Genomic DNA, 19,326 nt, shown 5'->3' with positions numbered 1-19,326 from the left:
ACACCAAATCATTATCCTAAAGGATGAGAACGTGGGAGAGTAAAAATATCATCTCAAATCATTATCCTAAAGGATGAGAACGTTGGTGAGTGAAAATATCATCCAAAAACAAAATTACGGATGAGAACGTGGGGGGAGTGAAAATATCATCCAAACCGTTCATTTGTTGGGCCACAACATATATGAGATGCACCGCATAAATCATCTCCATTGGATGATCCCAACCCTCAGATCTATATAGGTTCCTATAACGAACAATCCCATTGTAGATAGGATGATTAGGATCATCCAATGGAGATGATTTACCAGGTGTAGTTTTTTTGTAGATAAGAAAGAAAGTATGTTGGTTCACTCTCTCCCTCAACTTCGTAGACACATTTTCAGCATCTCTAGGTGGGAAGGGCCCCGCGGGGTGGGTTGGGCATGGTAGGGCTGCTGGAGAAATAAAACCATGGCAGGTAGGAGTCCCAAAACTGGACAATATTTCCACAGTGGGTCAGGTAATGACAAGTTGACAACCACCTTCCCCGTGGCTAGGCACAGATGTTCCATCCGGGCAACCTTCGTTATTAGGTTTCATTTCAAAAAATTGTCCATGAAATAAGAGTGTTATGGTCATTTTAGCAAACCCAAATTTTGCCAGATGTTTGGGGGCCTTTTGGATACACGGATTTTAGAATCCAGGTTTTTTGTTTGAAAACAGTGTAAAAGAGGGTTCATGATCAAGATGATCAAGCTGTTGTATGCTGTCCTAACAACGTTTCTTGGATTTTAAGAGAGAAATTCAAGTTTTTAAAATCTCTCCTATATCCTGAGATTTCTAAAACCTGGAAATATGGGAGGATCTGCTACGCTCTTGCTGAAGGAAAGAAGGGCGAGAAGTAAAAAACAAGTCAAAAATGACGGCTGGTCCGCTTCTTCTCTTGTCTCTTAACTACAATTTTAAATAAATCCTGGATTCTAAAATCAGCGTATCCAAACGGCCCCTTTGTGTTCTTTCTCTTCATCTTCTTGTGCATGTCTAGCGAAATAAGAACACCTTTTATTCAAATTGGGTTCCTATTTTGCTAGCAGCTCAATTAAAAAAGGGAATGATAAATGCACCCCTTTTCATCACTTGTGACACCCAGCCGCATTGTACGAGGCAATCAGGTTACTTCATCCCTTAAATGTAAAGTACAAAGTTAATGTTAGAGAAATGATAAATGCGCCCATTTTCATCACATGGGACACCCAACTGTAGTATATGTGGCAATCAAATCCGTTGAATCCTTCTGACATGAAGTACATCAGCCCATCTGCAGTCAATGATAGACTACTCTAGGTGTCCCAAGTGATGAAAAGGGGCGCTTTTATCATTTCCCTAATGTTAATGTTTAACAATGTTTATGACGTCTTCCACATAAGGCATAAAAGAATCATTGGAAAATAGGTCTTTCCTTGCTGTCTATAATACCAAAATAATTTCCAACAGTCAGGAATACTGGTAATGACCCTAGGTAAAATACCTATAATGGCGTATACAATGCCAGTATTAGTGTGAAATATTTTTTTTGAAAAGTTTTTACTATAGGTCATGACCGCCAGTAACTTTATTTTTAAATAATGTAAAATATCAAAACCCCCCAAAAAATGGGTACAAAAATTGTACCTGTGAGCCTGATCAAATCAACAAGCATCCCACATCACCTATGTAAATACACTAATTTTTTTAGTATCATTTCATTATAACTATGAATACTCCCAAAAAACCCCACCTGCATTAGTTGTTTGCATGCTTTCATGCAAATTAAAATCTTCCAAATAAAATCCCCCCAGCAACTAAATACACACAATGATACCAACTTCCAGACAATAAAATACTCAACCTCCAAAGACAGTGGGAAAATATGAATAAGACAGAAATTTATTTTAGGGGAATGATATTTTCCCTCCCTCCGACGGATAAAATCCCCCCTATAACGTTTTCCGTGAGAATGGTTCACTCCTTGAGGATAAATTCACCCCCTGCTTAAACCTAATTACTATTAACATTAATGTGATTCCAATTCTATGTCTCAGTTCGAGTGCCAATGAAAATGTTGATTCACAATTCAAGTTGGATTAAATTAAAAAAAGAAAATTGTACATGGATGACATGATGCACTAATGGAGAGGATTTCTATGAGCTTTCATGGATTTGACAAATCAACCATTAATAGTCACGAACGACTTTTTTTGCGCGTCTTAATTGTCGAACTTCGTAACATACAGGACTTGGAAGTCTCTGCACATTAGGTAAAATGCTTACCCTAAGGCCATGTTAGGATTGCACGATTTTTCTAATTAAGTTTGGAAAGGAAAATTATTTATAAAAGTTCTTACGTTTTCTACACACACAAAAAGTTAATTTGTACCTGTCCTATTCAATTTTTATTTAGAAAGACCTTCAATTTATGATGATATCTCCAAAATCATGAGACTTCCCCCAATCTCTCTCTCTCTCTCTCTCTCTCTCTCTCTCTGGTATATTTCAGCTTTTTAATGGTTCTCTGTTGTGACCTTGTTATATATGAGAATTTATATGATGGCCGACCGTCAATATAGCAAGGGCTAGGTGGTTTGCCACCTACCACCTAGCCCTTGTAATTTACCCGGTCGGCCATCATATAAAAAATCGTTATATTATTGGATATCTATGTTATAGCATTTTTCTGTTGTAGGTTATAAATGGTTTAAATGGTTCATCTTTTAAAAAAATTTCCCCGACATTTTTCTAAAATTTTCATAATTATTCTCAAATCTAAACTTTGTAACTATGCCATAAAGTCATAATCTCTAAGGCCTTGTTTATTCTGGATTTTGAGAAATGAGAACCAACTGTGAATCCACCCAAGCCACTTAGGCATGACATGGCTGCCAATTAGGCACTACATCACTGGCAAATGGGAAAGAATATTTCATTTCCCGATATAATAACAATCTATCTAGTTGAGCTCCAATATAATTAACCGGTGGCAATTATATCATTCACATTAAACAGTTTCTTGTCTCTCGGTTATAGGATTCACATCTAAACCTGTACGGGTGTGGCTCTGTCTTAAAAGTCATAGGTATGCTCTCCCCATAGACACGAGTTCGAATACTCCCCGGCTTATCCGATGCGTGTGGTTTACGGGTGATTAAGTCTTCTCAGCGTGGTTTACAGGTGATTTAGTCCCATCGAAAGAGAGTTATGTAGGTTTCCAAAAGTTGGTCTGTCTGGTTCGTCTAACTTCTCGTCGTTACTCTATCGTTGGGTTGAGTTTGAGAGGGAGCTTTTGAGGCTTTAGACTTAAGCATCGAGGTCCCACGGATGGCACCAATCTGATGGTGCCCGAAATCCGACTGCACGTACTAGCTGGGTATTGGAGGTGTTTTGGAATCATCTTCAACATATATAGACTTAATTATATACAAATAAAGGTAATGCACCGGAGAGTAGGGGTGGACATGGTTCTGGGTACCGAGAACCGAGAGTGATGACACTCCAAACAGATAAAATCACCCCCTCCCCATAACGGTTCCGTGAGAATGATTTACTTATTCTTGATTCAAACCCTTAAGCACCTGCATAGAAATAGAAACATGCTTCCACAAATAAATGGGAAAAAAAAATTATTTCCATATATGATAACTCAGCCCATGCATTCCATTCATTCATCCGACAAATGGGGAAAAATTATAAAATAAAGGTTGGGTAAACTAGAACCGAACCAAGTTCGATTCTGGTTCGGTTCGGTTCCAAAGATAAGTGGTTCAGTTCTGGTTCAAAATTCTGGGAACCGATTGCATATGGTTCGGTTCTGGGTACTGAATCGAACCATGTCCACCCCTACCGGAGGGTCAACCAAGGCAAACTGCGTAAACAGCTCTAGGCCAACTTTGTCAGTTTCTTCAATTTTCACAATATATTCCCTTCATTGTACTTCTATCTTCTGTCTTCTCACGGCATCTGTTGCCCTTCATTGCACATCCAAAAGGCAGATGATCCAAACCATCATATCAGCCACCTGCTACCAAAATATCAATAAGGCTAACAGTTGACATACGAAAGGCAAAGACCCTAATGATCGAACGGTCAGGATCGTCCGCTTAGTACAATCTTAGGTAGTGGTCTACTCTCAATGGGAATCAGGACTCAGAAGCAGTAATGGAGAAGTAATGATTCAGTATTTAGCCTTTACTCTTAATTCCAAAGAAATGATAAAAAAAACGACCTTTCATGACCGTGCTGGCATGAGTATGATCCAATGTGGGCCCAGTCTTTGATAACCTCGAAATCTGTAATCTTGATCTAACATACATAGCCCCCTATGCTCCTTTCTGCATCGTCAGTTGCCTTTTACCATTGATTCTAAAAGTGCCTTTCTGATATAGCTAAATTAACAAAGAAAACGGTTTCTGTTTAGGGGAATGCTATGGGTAATAACACAATAAAACTTGGGTGTCCTTGGATGGTCTTGATGCCATCTCCACTCTACGCTAAAGGATTGTCCGATGGGTTCAACTGCCATCTAGTCCTCTACACATCTTCATCCCAACATCTCCCTAAAAATCAAAGAAAGTACTATACCATTTTCTAAAGCTATTATAACAGTTGATGCTTACATTTTTTTTAGGGAAATGATTTCAGCGCTCCAATGTTTTGATAAACATGCACTCCAGATGTTTGTCGTGTAGTATTTAAAAGGCTTTAAGAGCTTTTTGAGAACTGTAACATTCCCCTGACAACCCTTTAAATACTATACGACAAAAATTGGATCAAAACATTGGAGCACAGAATCATTTCCCCTTTGTTTAATGGCAATGAGTTAAAAAAAGAAGAAAAAAGAATAAGAAAACCTCGACGATTGAGATGATCACGACAAGAAAAGAAGAGGTTTAGGCCATCCTTAAACATGTCATCCATAGGCTTCTTTCCTTTAACCATTTCCAACTAGAGGATCCCATAACTGTACACGTCTCAATGTGTAGATGCCTCGACTCCCATCCCGTACTCTACCATTTATAAAGGAACCATTTAGACCAAAATAAGGGGGAAATGAAGAGAAATCCATATATTAACTGTTTTTAGATAAAAATTAGGAAGATGATAAATGCACCTTCTTTGCTTACTAGGCATGCCTCCTTTTATTGGATTTATGTTTAAAGACAAAAGCTTTCGATTGTAATAAAAACACAAGGGTGTTCTTGGCTAAAGAGGGAGGGACCCATTTATCATCACCCAAAGATTTAAAAATGCAATCAGTATTTCTCCAGTCTGCAGCTAAAATAAAACGGAAACAGCCACGCCGATTCCAATACAAATCCCATCTATGCTGCATGGATTCTTCCCCATGAAACTCTTACTTAGACTAATCCCCATGCATTTTATATCATTACACACGAGTAATCAAATCATTCACCATTAGATATAAAATGATAAACCGTCAATTACATCCAAAATCATAACATATTTACTAGGAAAGAATCATATTTCTACAGAAATAATTAAAACATTGATGCTACACATGCAGCAGCATCTCCACCATTGCATTTTTCTCAGCTGGTAATGATTTTACAAACCATTAAAGAATAAGAGAGAAGGATAATGAATCCCCATGCTCTAAGGCACTTTAAGACACTGGTAACATGGTTTTCAGTTTGCCTAAGATGCAGCAATACACAATTCATCTGAGAACACTTTCCAACATTTCTTTCTCTTCCACTGGTTCTGGAAAAATCCTGTAACAAGAACACATTATTTACCTTAATTTAGTCTATTAAGTACCTTAATTTCTCGAATTATTTACCTTTTGATATGACTTTATGTTCAATAGCAATATGTCTACTTCCCTAGAGCCCCAACTCCTTTTTGAGTTGAGCAAGGGCAGCTTCAATCTCATCAATGTTCTCTTCAATGCTGCTCTCCTCCCCAGCTCCATTTTGAGTGTCATCGGCACTTTTCCCTGACCAAGATCTTTTTTCGTATGTGTTTCCCTTCATAGTCCCATCATTGCTGTTATCTACTTCATTTGAATCGGTGATGTTGAGCTCTTTCTCTAGAAATTCCACAAACTCTTCACCAATGTCCTGTAAATGCGAGTTCCAGTAAGTACTATTTTTTTAGCTTTTACAACTTGGGATTTGCTAGTGTCCATCGCAAAATGCATTTCACGGAACGTCTGGTGCAGGAGCGAGCAGCCACATGGGCTCATTTTCCAACAGATTCTGTCATTATTCATGAGGTGGCTACTCTCTCATGCAACAGACGTTCGGTGAAATGCCTTTTGCAGTGGATCCTAGCAAACCCCTTACAATTTATATGCCAGGCATCATCGAAGCAAGCTAACTAGTCTTGATTTTCACAGTTTAGAACATTCAGCTTATAAGGTGAAAAGTAAAGACAGCATAAGAAAGCAATGCATCGGTTCATTTTTTAATTAAATATTTTGTTTTCTGTTCAAACGCTAACATTATTGTATAATTTATATTGGGAATACTCACTGCAAGTTCCTCCCACAAGCTCTTTGGTTTCCCTTGTGAATCAGCACTTGCTTCCCAGTTCTGAAATTCTTTTTGCAGGTCTCGAAAGAAGTCCTCTGTAACATATGATTCACATGACTATAGAGTAGAATTGTACAAGAAAAAGATGCTTCAACTTTCGAATGACAAGATAATTTCAGTCCGTCAAGGTCTCTCACAGAGAAGACAAATCTACCTATTGTTATTTGAACATCTCTCAAAAAATTACCTGCAGAATAAATAGGTTAATAAGAACTTAAAATCTGATCGTGAGGATAACAAGTGCTATAGAATGAGGTTGGAAACAATATTAAACCTCACTAAATTTGAAGATAAATGTAAGGCTATTGACATATTCTCCATAACCCCAATTTGTCCTATTCTTTCCTTTTGCTACTCCATTAGATTGTTGTGTATAATGGGTATTAGTCCTTTTTTACAGTAGTCCTTGAACAGTTTTGGTGTACTCATCCCCTTTGCCTGACCCACACAGTTGCATCTCTATATCTAGCTGATTCTCAACTAAAGCATTTTAAATTTGCTAAACGCCAAGGCACATTATGAATTCGGGTAATTGAAAGGATAACTCTACCATAAGATGTTTATTCTGACCAAATGGGTCGATCTTTAGACCAAATGCTTATCATTTCGAAAGCATTAAAAAAGAGTTTAATGTGTATTCTTCAATTGAGATTGATCTGATAACCAAATTACCACATCTAAGAGTTGCATATGTTGGGTCATTTGAAAGAACTAGGTGATAAGTTGGCGGTGCTTTGGTGGTTATCTTGCCAAGCTAACTGAAAAGCAGAACACCATTCTTCAATTGAAATTATTTTTTTAATGGTACATTTAATGAAATTAATTATGAACATAAAGTTGGATGTTGGAAATTTCTTGGGTCAAATTAGTGGGTTTTCCCTTGAATAAAGATAATTGTCTTTTACCTTGGCTGCTGCTTGCAAACCATGCCAGAATGGTTTCTCATGTTCTAGTTAGAAACCCTTCTTGGTAAAAGCACCGCCAACGGTTCAACGGAACACCATGAGTCCAACCAAATGAACCGCCAACGGTTCGGCGGAACACCATTCTTCAATTGAAATTATTTTTTTAATGGTACATTTAATGAAATTAATTATGAACATAAAGTTGGATGTTGGAAATTTCTTGGGTCAAATTAGTGGGTTTTCCCTTGAATAAAGATAGTTGTCTTTTACCTTGGCTGCTGCTTGCAAACCATGCCCGAATGGTTTCTCATGTTCTAGTTAGAAACCCTTCTTGGTAAAATGCTTTTTTATGGTCACCTGAAGCGGGCATTTTAGCAAGAGATGGACTTCAGCGGCACATTTCCCTTATTGTGTCTTGAAGGGACGTAAACCTTTCATTGTGTGAGATACCTAACATGTTTAAGGTTTTTGAAAAGAGGTCTGCCATAGAAAGGAATTGAAACAAATTTTAGAAACTAATCAATTAGAGTTTCTTTTCATCTCATCTTTTTGCAAAGAAAGTTGTCAAAGTTTCATACACTATGACTAACGACTGAAAGGTGGTACTTCAATTTGCCTTCTTCAGTGTTTGAGAGCTTGCCACCAACCAGTAGCTTTGCCTATGAACCTCGATGTAACCAAAGGCACTTGCTTATCCAACGGCACCTCTTTAAATTCAAACATCTCCTCTACTTTGTTCATCCAATCAAATAAGTCTTTAGCCTCCAATCCCCAATAAAATTCGGGGATTTTTATCATGATTCCTACTTCTGACTTTCTATCGTCATATTGTTGAAAATTTTGCCTTGAAGTTGGTCTCCATAGCATTCACAGCTCATACTCGTCCTGCTCCCCTTCTTGGAAGTCAGGCACTACTCTTGGAGGAGGTCTATTCTGATGTAGATTCAGCTGTTCTAGTCTTTGATTCACAGTTCTCAGCTCATTAATCATATCATCTTTGCCTCTGCTTATCTCAAAGAATCATTTCCCATAATTGTCTCTTATCTGGACTCCCTAGAGCTAGAGTAGACGTTGTTTATGTTGGATCACCAAGAGTTGAGAAACTCTGCAACCTAGGCTCTGATACCAATTTGGCACAGGTCTGATTAATCAGTTTTGTGTTTAATCAGTTACTTTCAAATGTGGTTTACTTTCAAACGTCTATATTAGAGAGGCTTCCCAATTTGGCACAGGTCTGATTAATCAGAGAGGCTTCCCTGATTAAACAATCTTAAAAGTTCAAGTGAAATAGTTATAAACGGTAAACTGATTAAACACAAAACTGCTTCAAACAACAAATTGAGTGGGAATAGAATATTAATAACAAATAAAATTTTCAATCAAAACTTAGAAAATTGATAAAATTCTAATAAGATGGAATAGGAGTATATTAGGATTTTAAAAACTTCGAAAACAAGAATTAGGGTTTCTAACTTGAGAAAGAGCAATTAGGGTTTCAAGGACTAGGGTTAGGGTTAAGGTTTTGAAGAACTAGGGTTTAGAGATGGGATTTAGAACTCAAATTTTTGGAAACAAAAATTTGAACATATTTACGGCACATATTTCAAACATATTAGAACATGATTGCAGATGAAATTTCAAATAGATTGTTAGAATATGTGGGATCCAACGGTTGGATTGGGTTAAGATCTCACCGTTGGATCATCTTGGAGGTAGATTGGGTAAGTGGCTAAATGAAGCAACTAGATAAATTAACCAAGTGGATTAGAAGAGGCAAGCAAGAGAGATTAGGAAAGTAGATTTGATTAGGTTAGATTAGAATATTCTAGTGTTATCTCTTTCCATAGTTGTCTTGATCTATTTCTATGTTTATTATGTAAGTGCTCTATAAAAGCACCAATGGATTCTCTTTGTAAGCAACCAAGATAAATATAATTTTCTATTATTTTACATGGTATCAGAGCAATTCGGTCCTAAGTTGCCTTGACCGCGAAGTTTGCTACACCGTTTTCCGGCGGACGGCCGATCTAGCCGTCCACCGGGCCTCCTACAATCTCCCATGCCGGACCTCCATCTCTCACCAAACGGCCATGTGCTCTCTGTGTTCTTTTCCTTGTTCCCCTTCATTCTAATCTTAGACAGGGTGATTCTCTTGGTTCCGCATAGGAAATGGTCATGCTCTCTCTGTCATGACGGATGAGAATAGTTTCTCTTGGGTTTCATAATCCCAACTCCCATCTTGCAAATCCCATCTTTTATAAACCTTCTTACTATTGCCCTATGTTTTAAAAGTTACGTGTTGTCGCCTAATTTGTCATTAAAATCTTCCGTTGTTTGTTGCCGTGTGTCATTCATTGCCGCCCATCTCTTTGTTTTTTTTAATCTTTGTTGCCTATTCCGGCATTGGTCCATAGTGACCCTTTTCATGCCCATTCCAGCATTGGTCCATAGTGACACATTTCTACTCGCCCATTGAGGCTTCAGTATCATCTAGGCCCATGAGGCTGTGATTTATTGGCTTTTAAGCTCTCTTCGTGACACATCAACAAGCGGCATCTTCTTCGGCAACCATCATCAATGATCATTGGCAGCAACATTAGTCTTCATCAAAGGATCTTCATCATAAACTTTTGGAAGTGTGCATCAAATCGGTTGATTTTGATTACATTTGTAATTTGGGGAATTCTATTGTATTGGGGAATTTTTATTATTATTGTCAAACGTATATCAATTTTCAATCCATATACGGTTGAGGGGGCATGTTAGAATATGTGGGATCCAACGGTTGGATTGGGTTAAGATCTCACCGTTGGATCATCTTGGAGGTAGATTGGGTAAGTGGCTAAATGAAGCAACTAGATAAATTAGCCAAGTGGATTAGAAGAGGCAAGCAAGAGAGATTAGGAAAGTAGATTTGATTAGGTTAGATTAGAATATTCTAGTGTTATCTCTTTCCATAGTTATCTTGCTTTTTTTCTATGTTTATTATGTAAGTGCTCTATAAAAGCACCAATGGATTCTCTTTGTAAGCAACCAAGATTAATATAATTTTCTATTATTTTACATAGATTTATGACTATGGTTTTGAAAGAAATTAGTTCTTTGAAGAAATGAAGGGCTTGAGTTAAGAAATTTTGAACAGAATATAGGCTAGGGTTTTGGAAGGAATTTAGGATTTCAAGTAGACCTAGGGTTAGAAGATAGAGGGTAAACAAAGGTGAGTGACGGTTTGTAGTTCAACATACCTTTTTTTTATCTTCATCAGCCTAGCTCTGAAACCATGTTAAAGTAATGGTAAGGCATCTTCATCAACCATTAGCAAGAAAAATAAATGTCTAGAAGCAAGAAGCAAGGAGAGAAAGGAAAGAAGACAGGAAAAGCGTGTTAGTGGTGGTTGGGGGGGAGTTGTCAACTCCAAACCCATATATTTCGGTCTGTAGACAAATCTTATGATGCTAATGTTGCATAATGTTAGCAGTTGGCACCTTAGGTTGTGGTACAATAGTTTTTGAGGAAAAATATTTTGCCATGGAAAATTTATATAAGGCCATTAAATCCTATAAGCTGTTGGAGATGATGCATAATGATATCTACAGACCCATAAACACTAATAGAGACATAGTAAACCATATATGAATAGTTACACAAAATACCTTATACGTACACGTTTGTACCTCATTCCAGGCATTCAGCAAATTTAAAACAGTCTAGTTGAGAACCAACTTGGTTGGACAGAGGGGGAGAGTACACTTCCGGATTATCAAGGAGTTGCACACAACAAGAAATAACCTCATTAGGTGATGCCTTACACAGCACATGCCATGGGGCATTAGAAAGAACAGAATTCAAAAGTGCAAGTTGCATGTAAAACTGAAAGATAAAGAACACTTCAGAATTATCAAGAACCGTTGTAAATAACAAAAATACTAGCACATTGACCATCCTTACATACCAATCTAGTGTGATAGCAAAAAGAAAGAATAGAAAGAAGAAGTCCATGTGTAGATGAAACTGAAAGACAAACCCCATAAAAGATTGAATGGACTTCTATAGGGGAAAGAATAGTACCAAATCCATAGAACTCTTCCTCATCCTGGGCATTCCTTGATGTTGAATTAGAATAATCAGATGTCTGATTTCTAAAATCATACTTGCGCTGAGATTCTGAGTTCACTAACGTATTGTACGCATGCTTGATCCGCATGAATTTCTCCTGAGCATTAGCCTATACCGGAAACATTGAAAATTGAAACTGATAAATAGCTTTGAAAGTGATAGCAAGACACATATTTGGAGAAATGATTTTAACTAAAACCTAAAAGTTCTAAACCAGTTCAATATACAAGTTATGAAAAGAAAAAAAAATAAAGAAAAGCTTGACTAAAAAAAGAAAATCAAGTTGAGACGAAGTATAAAATGATTAAGCTAAACAAACCCCATTACGACTTTAGGCAGAACATCGTATCGACAAATGGATACATAAATCTTAAGGAGTGAGGGTATGAATAGGGCATAGATGCCACTTACTAAAAATGGGCATGTAATTCCTTATTGCGCAATGGGCATGAAGAAGCCACATGGCCCATAATATTTGTAAGAAATGTCCTGAAGCTAGAGATACCATTTGTCAGATTCCTGACTCGTACAAATACATGTACATGCAATTCATCCAACATAGTGACACATTAAACTGAATTACCTTTCCAACTTCCACAAAGGAAAATAAATCCATTACCTATTTATTTAATTAAAAAGTGTACTATTCTGAAGTACAATATTCTGAAGTGCACTTGTTTTATTTAATTAAATAATGTACTTCAGAATAGTATTCTTCCAATAATTATCTTAGGTGATAGCTGATAGATAATCTATAATATAGAAGCAAAGCGGGAAGCTAAGGCTCTGGGATGGCGGGAAGCAAAAAGCATGAGGGGTCAGGAAAGTGTCAAAGAAAGTAAGGGGGAAGCGACTGGGAAGCACAGAAGGAATCGACGTGGGGGGTAAAGGGAAGCATGAAATAATTGAAAAAAATGAAAAATTTTAAACCAAGTAAATTCCAATTTCCAACCAACAACAAAATTACATGCAAATCCAAGAACAAAATTAGACCATGTTTGGCAGCCATGATTTTTTTTCTTTGCAATAAAATATTACTTTATCCAGTGGTGGTAGAAGGGTAAGGAGGGTGGGACAGCGAGATAATTGAGAGAACATAAGTGAGGAGGGGGTGAGAGGTGGCCAAACACAGGAAAAATAAAAACCAACTTTGAAGTCGGAGGTTCAATTCCAAATTACCTATAAAAAAAACAACAGGGAAAATAAAAACTCTACTCACAATCTTTGTGGGATCCTGTTGTAGAGAGAATTGAAAGGAGGTTGGAATCATGGAAAAGAAATCTTGTTTCTAGAGGGGGAAGGCTTGTGTTGGTTAAGGCGGTGTTGGCCAATATTCCCATATATTTTTTGTCTTTGTTTAAATGCCCGGTCAATGTTGTATCGCGTATTGAACAAATCCAACGTAGATTTTTATGGGGAGGCAATGAAAGGAAAAAGGGTATTTCTTTGGTCAGTTGGAAGAGTGTGTGCTTACCTGTTAAGAATGGTGGTTTGGGTATTAGGAGAGTGAAAGAATTTAATCATGCCTTGTTAGGAAAATGGTTATGGAGGTTCGGGGAGGAAAATTCTCAGTTGTGGGTTAGGGTAATTGGGAGTAAATATGGGTGCAAGCCGGGAAAGTGGGAATCTAAAAACCTTTACAAGAAACAAGGTCTGACTGTTTGGCGTGACATTTTGAAAATGTCATTTGCTTTTCTTTTGAGGATTAGATTTAGAGTGTATTCGGGGGATCGAATAAAATTTTGGAGGGATGTGTGGTGTGCTGATGAGCCTCTTATGAGTTTATTCCCAAATTTATATCGTGTAGCCGCTGAGAAAGAGAGTTTTGTTTCTGAATGCTTTGCTCGAGAAGGGGGTAGTTTAGTTTGGTCCCCTAGGTTTAGAAGGAACTTCTTTGATCGAGAGCTAGAGTCGGTTGCCCAATTTCTTAAGCTTTTAGATGGTTGCTACATTAAGAAAAGCGGTATGGATAAAAGAGTATGGACTGCGGAATCGTCTGGTTTTTTCTCTGTCAAATCTTTCTATTTCAGCTTGTTGCCTTGCAGTGTATCCTCCATTTCAGCCGAGGTATGGAAATTTCATTGCCCGCCTAGAGTTGGTTTCTTCGGATGGGCGGTATGTCGTGATCGGATTCAAACGATTAACTTCCTCCGGAAGCGCGGTATGATGCTTGTTGACCATTGCCCCCTCTGCTTGAAAGATGGTGAATCTGTGGATCATCTCTTCATGCATTGCTCCTTTACGCGTCAGGTATGGAGTTTGATATTTCTGAGATTTGGCATATTTTGGATTTTTCCATTTTCTATTCCAGAGTTGATTCTTCTTTGGACCTTTGTGCCATGGAAGAAGAAGGGCAAAGTATTGTGGAATTTGTGTCTTCTTGCAACATGGTGGGTGATATGGAAAGAGAGAAACTCCCGTGTCTTTGAAGGAGTTGCAAAATCTCCGTATTGGATATATATGAAAATTATTGCGCTCACTATTTCATGGGCGAGAAGTTTACCGGCTTTCCGTTTTGTATCAGCCTTTGACTTATGGGAGGGTTGGAGGATTGTTTGCTTTAGTAGGAAGAGCCGACATCCGATTGTTCAGAGATGGGAGGCTCCGCCTAATGAAATGTTCAAAATTAACTTTGATGGGTCGAGTATTGGGAACCCGGGCCCGGCCGGTGTTGGTGGGTTGTGTCGGGATGCTTGTGGTGAAGTTATATGGGCTTTTGCCGGCCCTCTTGGAGTTTGTGATGCCTCGGAGGCCGAGGTGAGGGCGGTTTATCATGGCATAAAAAGGCTTGAGAGAGATAGCATGGATACCACTATTGTGGAGGGAGATTCTTTGAATGTGATTAAATGGTTGAAGGGGTTGGTGTCGCCTCCTTGGAGATTTTCTTCTATTTTTGATGAAATAGATGATTTAATTGCAGGCTCATCTATTGTTTTCAATCATGTTCGGCGATCTGCTAATGGGGAGGCGGACTCCTTGGCTAGAAGTGGGGTTAGGAGGTTGGAGTTGGAGTGGTTTGACTTCCTCCCTCCTTGAGATTTGTCTTTCTTGTTATTGTTGTTTTATTTTCTTGTAATTTTGGTTGAGGCCCACCTCGGTCCCCTTCCTTTTTAATGAATTCATCTTGCCATTTCAAAAAAAAAAAAACTCTACTCACAAAGAATCAGAAAAGATTAAAAAATAGAGCAAATTGGGGAAGCACACTTCCCGTACGTTTTGGAAGCGTGCTTCCCCAATTGGGAAAACATGCTTCCCCAATTTTTGGGAAGCAAGGCATTTCCCGCTTCCAAAACGCGCTTCCCCAGAAGCGTGATTCCCACCTTCCGAGGTCGTTTCTGATAACTTTGATCTATAAAAGGTAAATCTACGGAGGGAAACTCTGCCTAGGTCCCGCATAAAAATGAGTTGTGGATGCACATTGGAGTGCTAAAGCCAGATGCCATGCTATGCTATGACACTATATGTTAGCTAATTTGGCAAAATCACTTTGTAATTATGCTTTCTTTTTCAATTAGAGGTTTAACAAATATGTGATGCCATAATTAGGCTACAATTCATAGATGTGGTGCCATAACAGGTTGTAATTCACGTTTCACTGAATCCAGGATTTCATGAACAGACCAAAGGTGGACCATTTATGTAAAGGTTTTGGTGGCATCCAAGAAAATTTCTACTATCCTTCTCTAAATCTGCAAATCAGGTTGGAAATATTTTAATCAAAGATCTTACTCTATCCTTCGTTTATTGTATTTTGTTCTTCTTCATTTTACCCCTAGTTAGTTGACTGATTAGGGGAAATTACAATTTGTGGATGAGACTCATATTTAATGAAACTAACAATGAGAGGGCTCTTGACGCTAATTTTTTTTTCCCTCAAATGGTTTCTTAATCACGTCAAGATTATGTTATGAAAGGTAATAGATTGAGCCCCAAAAAAAAGTGATCAATGCCCTAAAAGAGTTGTAAGAAACAGAAGATGAAAAAAAGTGTCTTGTGAATTCCTTCATGCTCTTAGAACAAAATATAAGAACTCAAAAGCAATCAAGAAAAATTCTTGGATTCAAAATCTGGCTATTCTATTATGACCACAGATTTCATTATGGTTTGTTATTCCCCACAGAAAAGATAAGACCAATTGAAACCCTAGCATAATTTACTGCGTTGAATTGAAAGAAGGTGCAATAATTTTTCGATTTAGCCATAACTGGCAAATGTTGGTGTAGAATTCCTAGAGGCTGCCATGAGCCATGTATGAATATCATTGGTAGTAGTTATGATAGAAGTTCCACAAAATTAGAGGGGTGTAGACTATATAAAAACACCATTGAAGTTGTGGGTGGTGCATGGTTAGTTTGATCAAGATAAATGGCGCAACAATAGGGCTCTCCTACTGATACACTAAGGACCCCTTGGCAAGGTTCCTGAACTATTTAGAGAGATTGGGTACTAATTCAAACTACAACATCAGATGTATAGGGGAACATTGTAACACTTTTTAAAAACTCACTGAGCCAATCAATGACTTTGGTGAGTTGACTTCATTTTATGTTGGCCAAGTTCTCATTCGAGTTTTTCCCTTACCAAGTCAAAGAAAATCTTCTTTGACTCGCCCGAGTGAATGAAAAATTGAATGCATTAATTTTTTACTAGCTTGAGTCAACTCTTTTCTACCTTGGCCAAGTTCTCATCGAGTCTAAGGCTTTAAATGTAAACATTGCATTGTAATGCCTCAGGAGAATTGCTTTCCTTCTAAGAAAAATTTGATGTGGCCTACGCACCTTAAAAGGGATGTCAAGGATGAATGAGCCTCCATGGACCTCAAGGTTCCTAAAGAAAGCTACTCACTCATCATAAAAGTGGGTGCATTGCTTCTCAAGATAGTTGCAATGATTATCAACGATTGTTGCAGTAAGTTCATTTTCTAATTGATTTGGTTCCTATTAGTCGAATAAGGTGTTGGGTGTTCTGTAAAATCTAGTGTGGACTGTCCTTCATGCAATCAAGCAAACTCTCTGCACAACCATCATGCAACAAAACAAGACCAACAATTTCACACAGATTAACAGGCACATGGTTATTCATAGTAGAGTAGTAGACACCAAACCTGAAATCTCCATGAACTCATACATTTTAATTTGTAAAATCTTTCTCCAAAATTAAGTTAAGTTAGAAAATTGGGTCTAGCAAAAATTAGGTCTATTAAACTATAATTGATAAAGATATGTATTGAATTAACTACTACTAAAAGCTCCAATAAATCACAAAACCTTAATTGATTTCTAGCTGTATACATCAATTATTTATTCAAATAACACGAAAAATAGAATAAAGAAAACTCTAAGACCTCCATAAATAACTCTTCAAATCTAAACATAACTGGGTCTAAAAACAAATGGGATTCTAGGATACAAATAGCACAGAATATAGCAAATGAGACCATCATAACTAATTTTCAGATCTAAACACAACTGGGTCTAAAAACAAATGGGTTTATACGATACAATTAGCACAGAACATAGCAAAACCTCCCCTACACGAATTCTCCAAAAAAAAACTACAAATGGGATTATACTTGTTCAAATTACCAGAAATTCAAAGGGCTCGAAGGCTACCTCTTTGTTGACATCAGGGTGGAATTTGAGAGCTAGTTTTCGATAAGCTTGCTTAATTTGTTGAGGAGTTGCAGAGGGTGAAACGCCCAACACTTCATAAGGGGACTCTTTATGGGTTGCTCTCAAAAGGGTAGTCTTCTTATTCTTTTTTATGTTGATGTTCTTAATATCCCACCTGAAATTCCCTAAAATTGGGGGGGATGGAGCTATCAAATGGTGTCTAAAATCGATATCATGGCAATATCTATAAGTGGGGATTGATGATTTTAAGGGCTTCCTCAGAGGAAGGGGGGGAAATGAGACGGGGATTAGAAGCAGAGTGAATCCATGCATGTTCATCTAGGGGAAAAAATCAGTATTTTTCTTCTCATTTCAACTGGAAGCTCGAGTTGGGGCTTCTCTGGATTATATATAGGGAAATGTTATCAGCACTGCTGTATTTTGATTAGACCTGGCAAAAGCGACCCGTGCCCTCGGGTCGACTCGACCCACCCGCAAATTTGCGGGCACGGGTCTGGGTTTTAGTGACCCGTCAAAAATAACCCACGGGTGACCCAACCCGCAAAAACACGGGTCGGGTCGGGTCAACCCGCGGGCACGCGCAAGTCACTTGGCTTTTTTAAGGGTGGTGATTTTGTTATGCTAATCTAGTTAGATGGCTTCATGCTAATATATTTTTTAAGGGTCTGATGCCTAAATAGGTTTTGGCTGGCACCATAGAATATAAATAGGTTTTGGCTGGCACTATAGGTTGATTCCAACCCTCCGATTTGAATGTTAGAGGGTTGATCACTGGATCCTAACCCTCTATAGATCGGAGGGTTAGGATCAACCTATTGAAATGATTTTTGGGGTACAACCTATTTAGGTTGTGGGCCATCTAATGGACGGTTTGGATCATCCCACGGTGCCGGCCATACCCCCCTCATCAAAATCCAGTGATAACATTTTCCAAAATAAACAACTGTTTGAATTTGCGGGTGACCCGCGGGTTGACCCGGCCCACCCGCGGGCCGCGCGGGTCACCAAAATTCTGACCGGCAAAAATGCGGGTCATCTCCTGACCCGACCCATGTGACCCGCACCCGCATCACCGGCGGGTTAACCCGGCCCGACCCACCCGTTTGCCAGGTCTAATTTTGATGAGAGCACACCTCACTTTACTAAAAGTACTGTATGGCCTCACCATAGGATGATCCAAACCGTCCATTAGATGGGCCACAGCCTAAATAGGTTGTGCCCCAAAAATCATTTCCATAGGTTGATCCTAACCCTCCGATCTATTGAGGGTTAGGATCAACCCTCTAACATTCAGATCGGAGGGTTAGGATTAACCTATGGAAATGATTTTTGGGGCACAACCTATTTAGGCTGTGGCCCATCTAATGGACGGTTTGGATCTTCCTATGGTGCGGGCCATACCCTACTTTTAATAAAGTGAGGAGTGTCATCAAAATACGGTAGTGCTGATGACATTTCCCTCTCTCCTCTTCCCGTATCTTTGATAAGAAGATATTTTCGCACCCTATTATCCAACTCCTCCTCGGCACCCATTATTAGATTACATGCTTTTTAACTTCTCATTTCACCTATCAAAACGAAGGCTTTTTTAGCAAAAGAAGCCTTGTACTTTGCTTTTTTGCAAAAAGAGTCTTCTTTTTTGGGGGTTTTAGTGCCACGTCGGTGGCACGTGTGAAATAACATGGGGTGCCTGATTAGAGTATGGCCCCACGACAAATAAAAACTCCCAACTAGCGTGAGATCCTGGCCGTTCGATCAACCATTTCAATGTCCTCATCGGACAAGTGGCTTACCGTTAAATACATTTAAGTGTGGGTTCTAACACGAGTGTGCTCTGTTTTTTTTTCGTTTGCAAACAGAGTCTTCTAATTTGACAATTTGAAAATAGAATCACCATGTTTGAGTGAATTTTGCAAATCAAGTCGTGCCATCAATTTGTGACCAAAATGCCTATGGTATTTTTATTTTTTTTCAATCATTTTGGTTGCCGGAATTTTTTTGGTTCTTGGGATTTTTGTGGAACAAAAAACTTCCTGGGAGATTGGTGGGAAAAAAACTCCTTGTAAGTATCCCGGTAAAATAAAAATCCCATGTTTGATTGACCA

General features: G+C 38.4%; 1 protein-coding gene across 2 annotated transcripts; it reads right to left on the bottom strand.

The window, feature by feature from the left end:
• Positions 1 to 5,410: 5,410 nt before the first annotated feature.
• LOC143851525 (Chaperone DnaJ-domain superfamily protein) lies at positions 5,411 to 17,599 on the bottom strand. 2 transcript variants are annotated; one of them, XM_077360984.1, is made up of 6 exons: positions 17,201 to 17,599; positions 11,541 to 11,697; positions 6,722 to 6,754; positions 6,508 to 6,602; positions 5,814 to 6,093; positions 5,411 to 5,745 (listed from the first exon to the last, which is right to left on the bottom strand). In XM_077360984.1, the coding sequence occupies exons 1-5, from the start codon at positions 17,537 to 17,539 to the stop codon at positions 5,857 to 5,859; spliced, it is 861 nt and encodes a 286-aa protein (XP_077217099.1). In that variant the 5' UTR covers positions 17,540 to 17,599; the 3' UTR covers positions 5,411 to 5,745; positions 5,814 to 5,856. The 2 variants fall into 2 exon arrangements, with proteins under 2 accessions (XP_077217099.1, XP_077217101.1); XM_077360986.1 differs by lacking the exon at positions 6,722 to 6,754.
• Between the last annotated feature and the right edge of the window lie 1,727 nt (positions 17,600 to 19,326).

This window comes from Tasmannia lanceolata, unplaced genomic scaffold, assembly GCF_043159265.1.
Source record: "Tasmannia lanceolata isolate RefF3 unplaced genomic scaffold, GAP_Taslan_0.1 ptg000018l, whole genome shotgun sequence".
NCBI classification, from domain to species: Eukaryota; Viridiplantae; Streptophyta; class Magnoliopsida; order Canellales; family Winteraceae; genus Tasmannia; species Tasmannia lanceolata.
This window is presented reverse-complemented; position numbering and strand designations above follow the sequence as displayed.

What these genes read in the sequence shown, in the direction of transcription:
- LOC143851525 (XM_077360984.1), bottom strand. Translation starts at nt 17,539, where the DNA reads ATGAACATGCATGGATTCACTCTGCTTCTAATCCCCGTCTCATTTCCC. An exon ending in GGAAGAGTTCTATGGATTTG is followed by an intron (nt 6,755 to 11,540) that starts GTACTATTCTTT and finishes TTTATTCTGCAG; the next exon opens with GTAATTTTTTGAGAGATGTT. An exon ending in GCTTGTGGGAGGAACTTGCA is followed by an intron (nt 6,094 to 6,507) that starts GTGAGTATTCCC and finishes TCGCATTTACAG; the next exon opens with GACATTGGTGAAGAGTTTGT.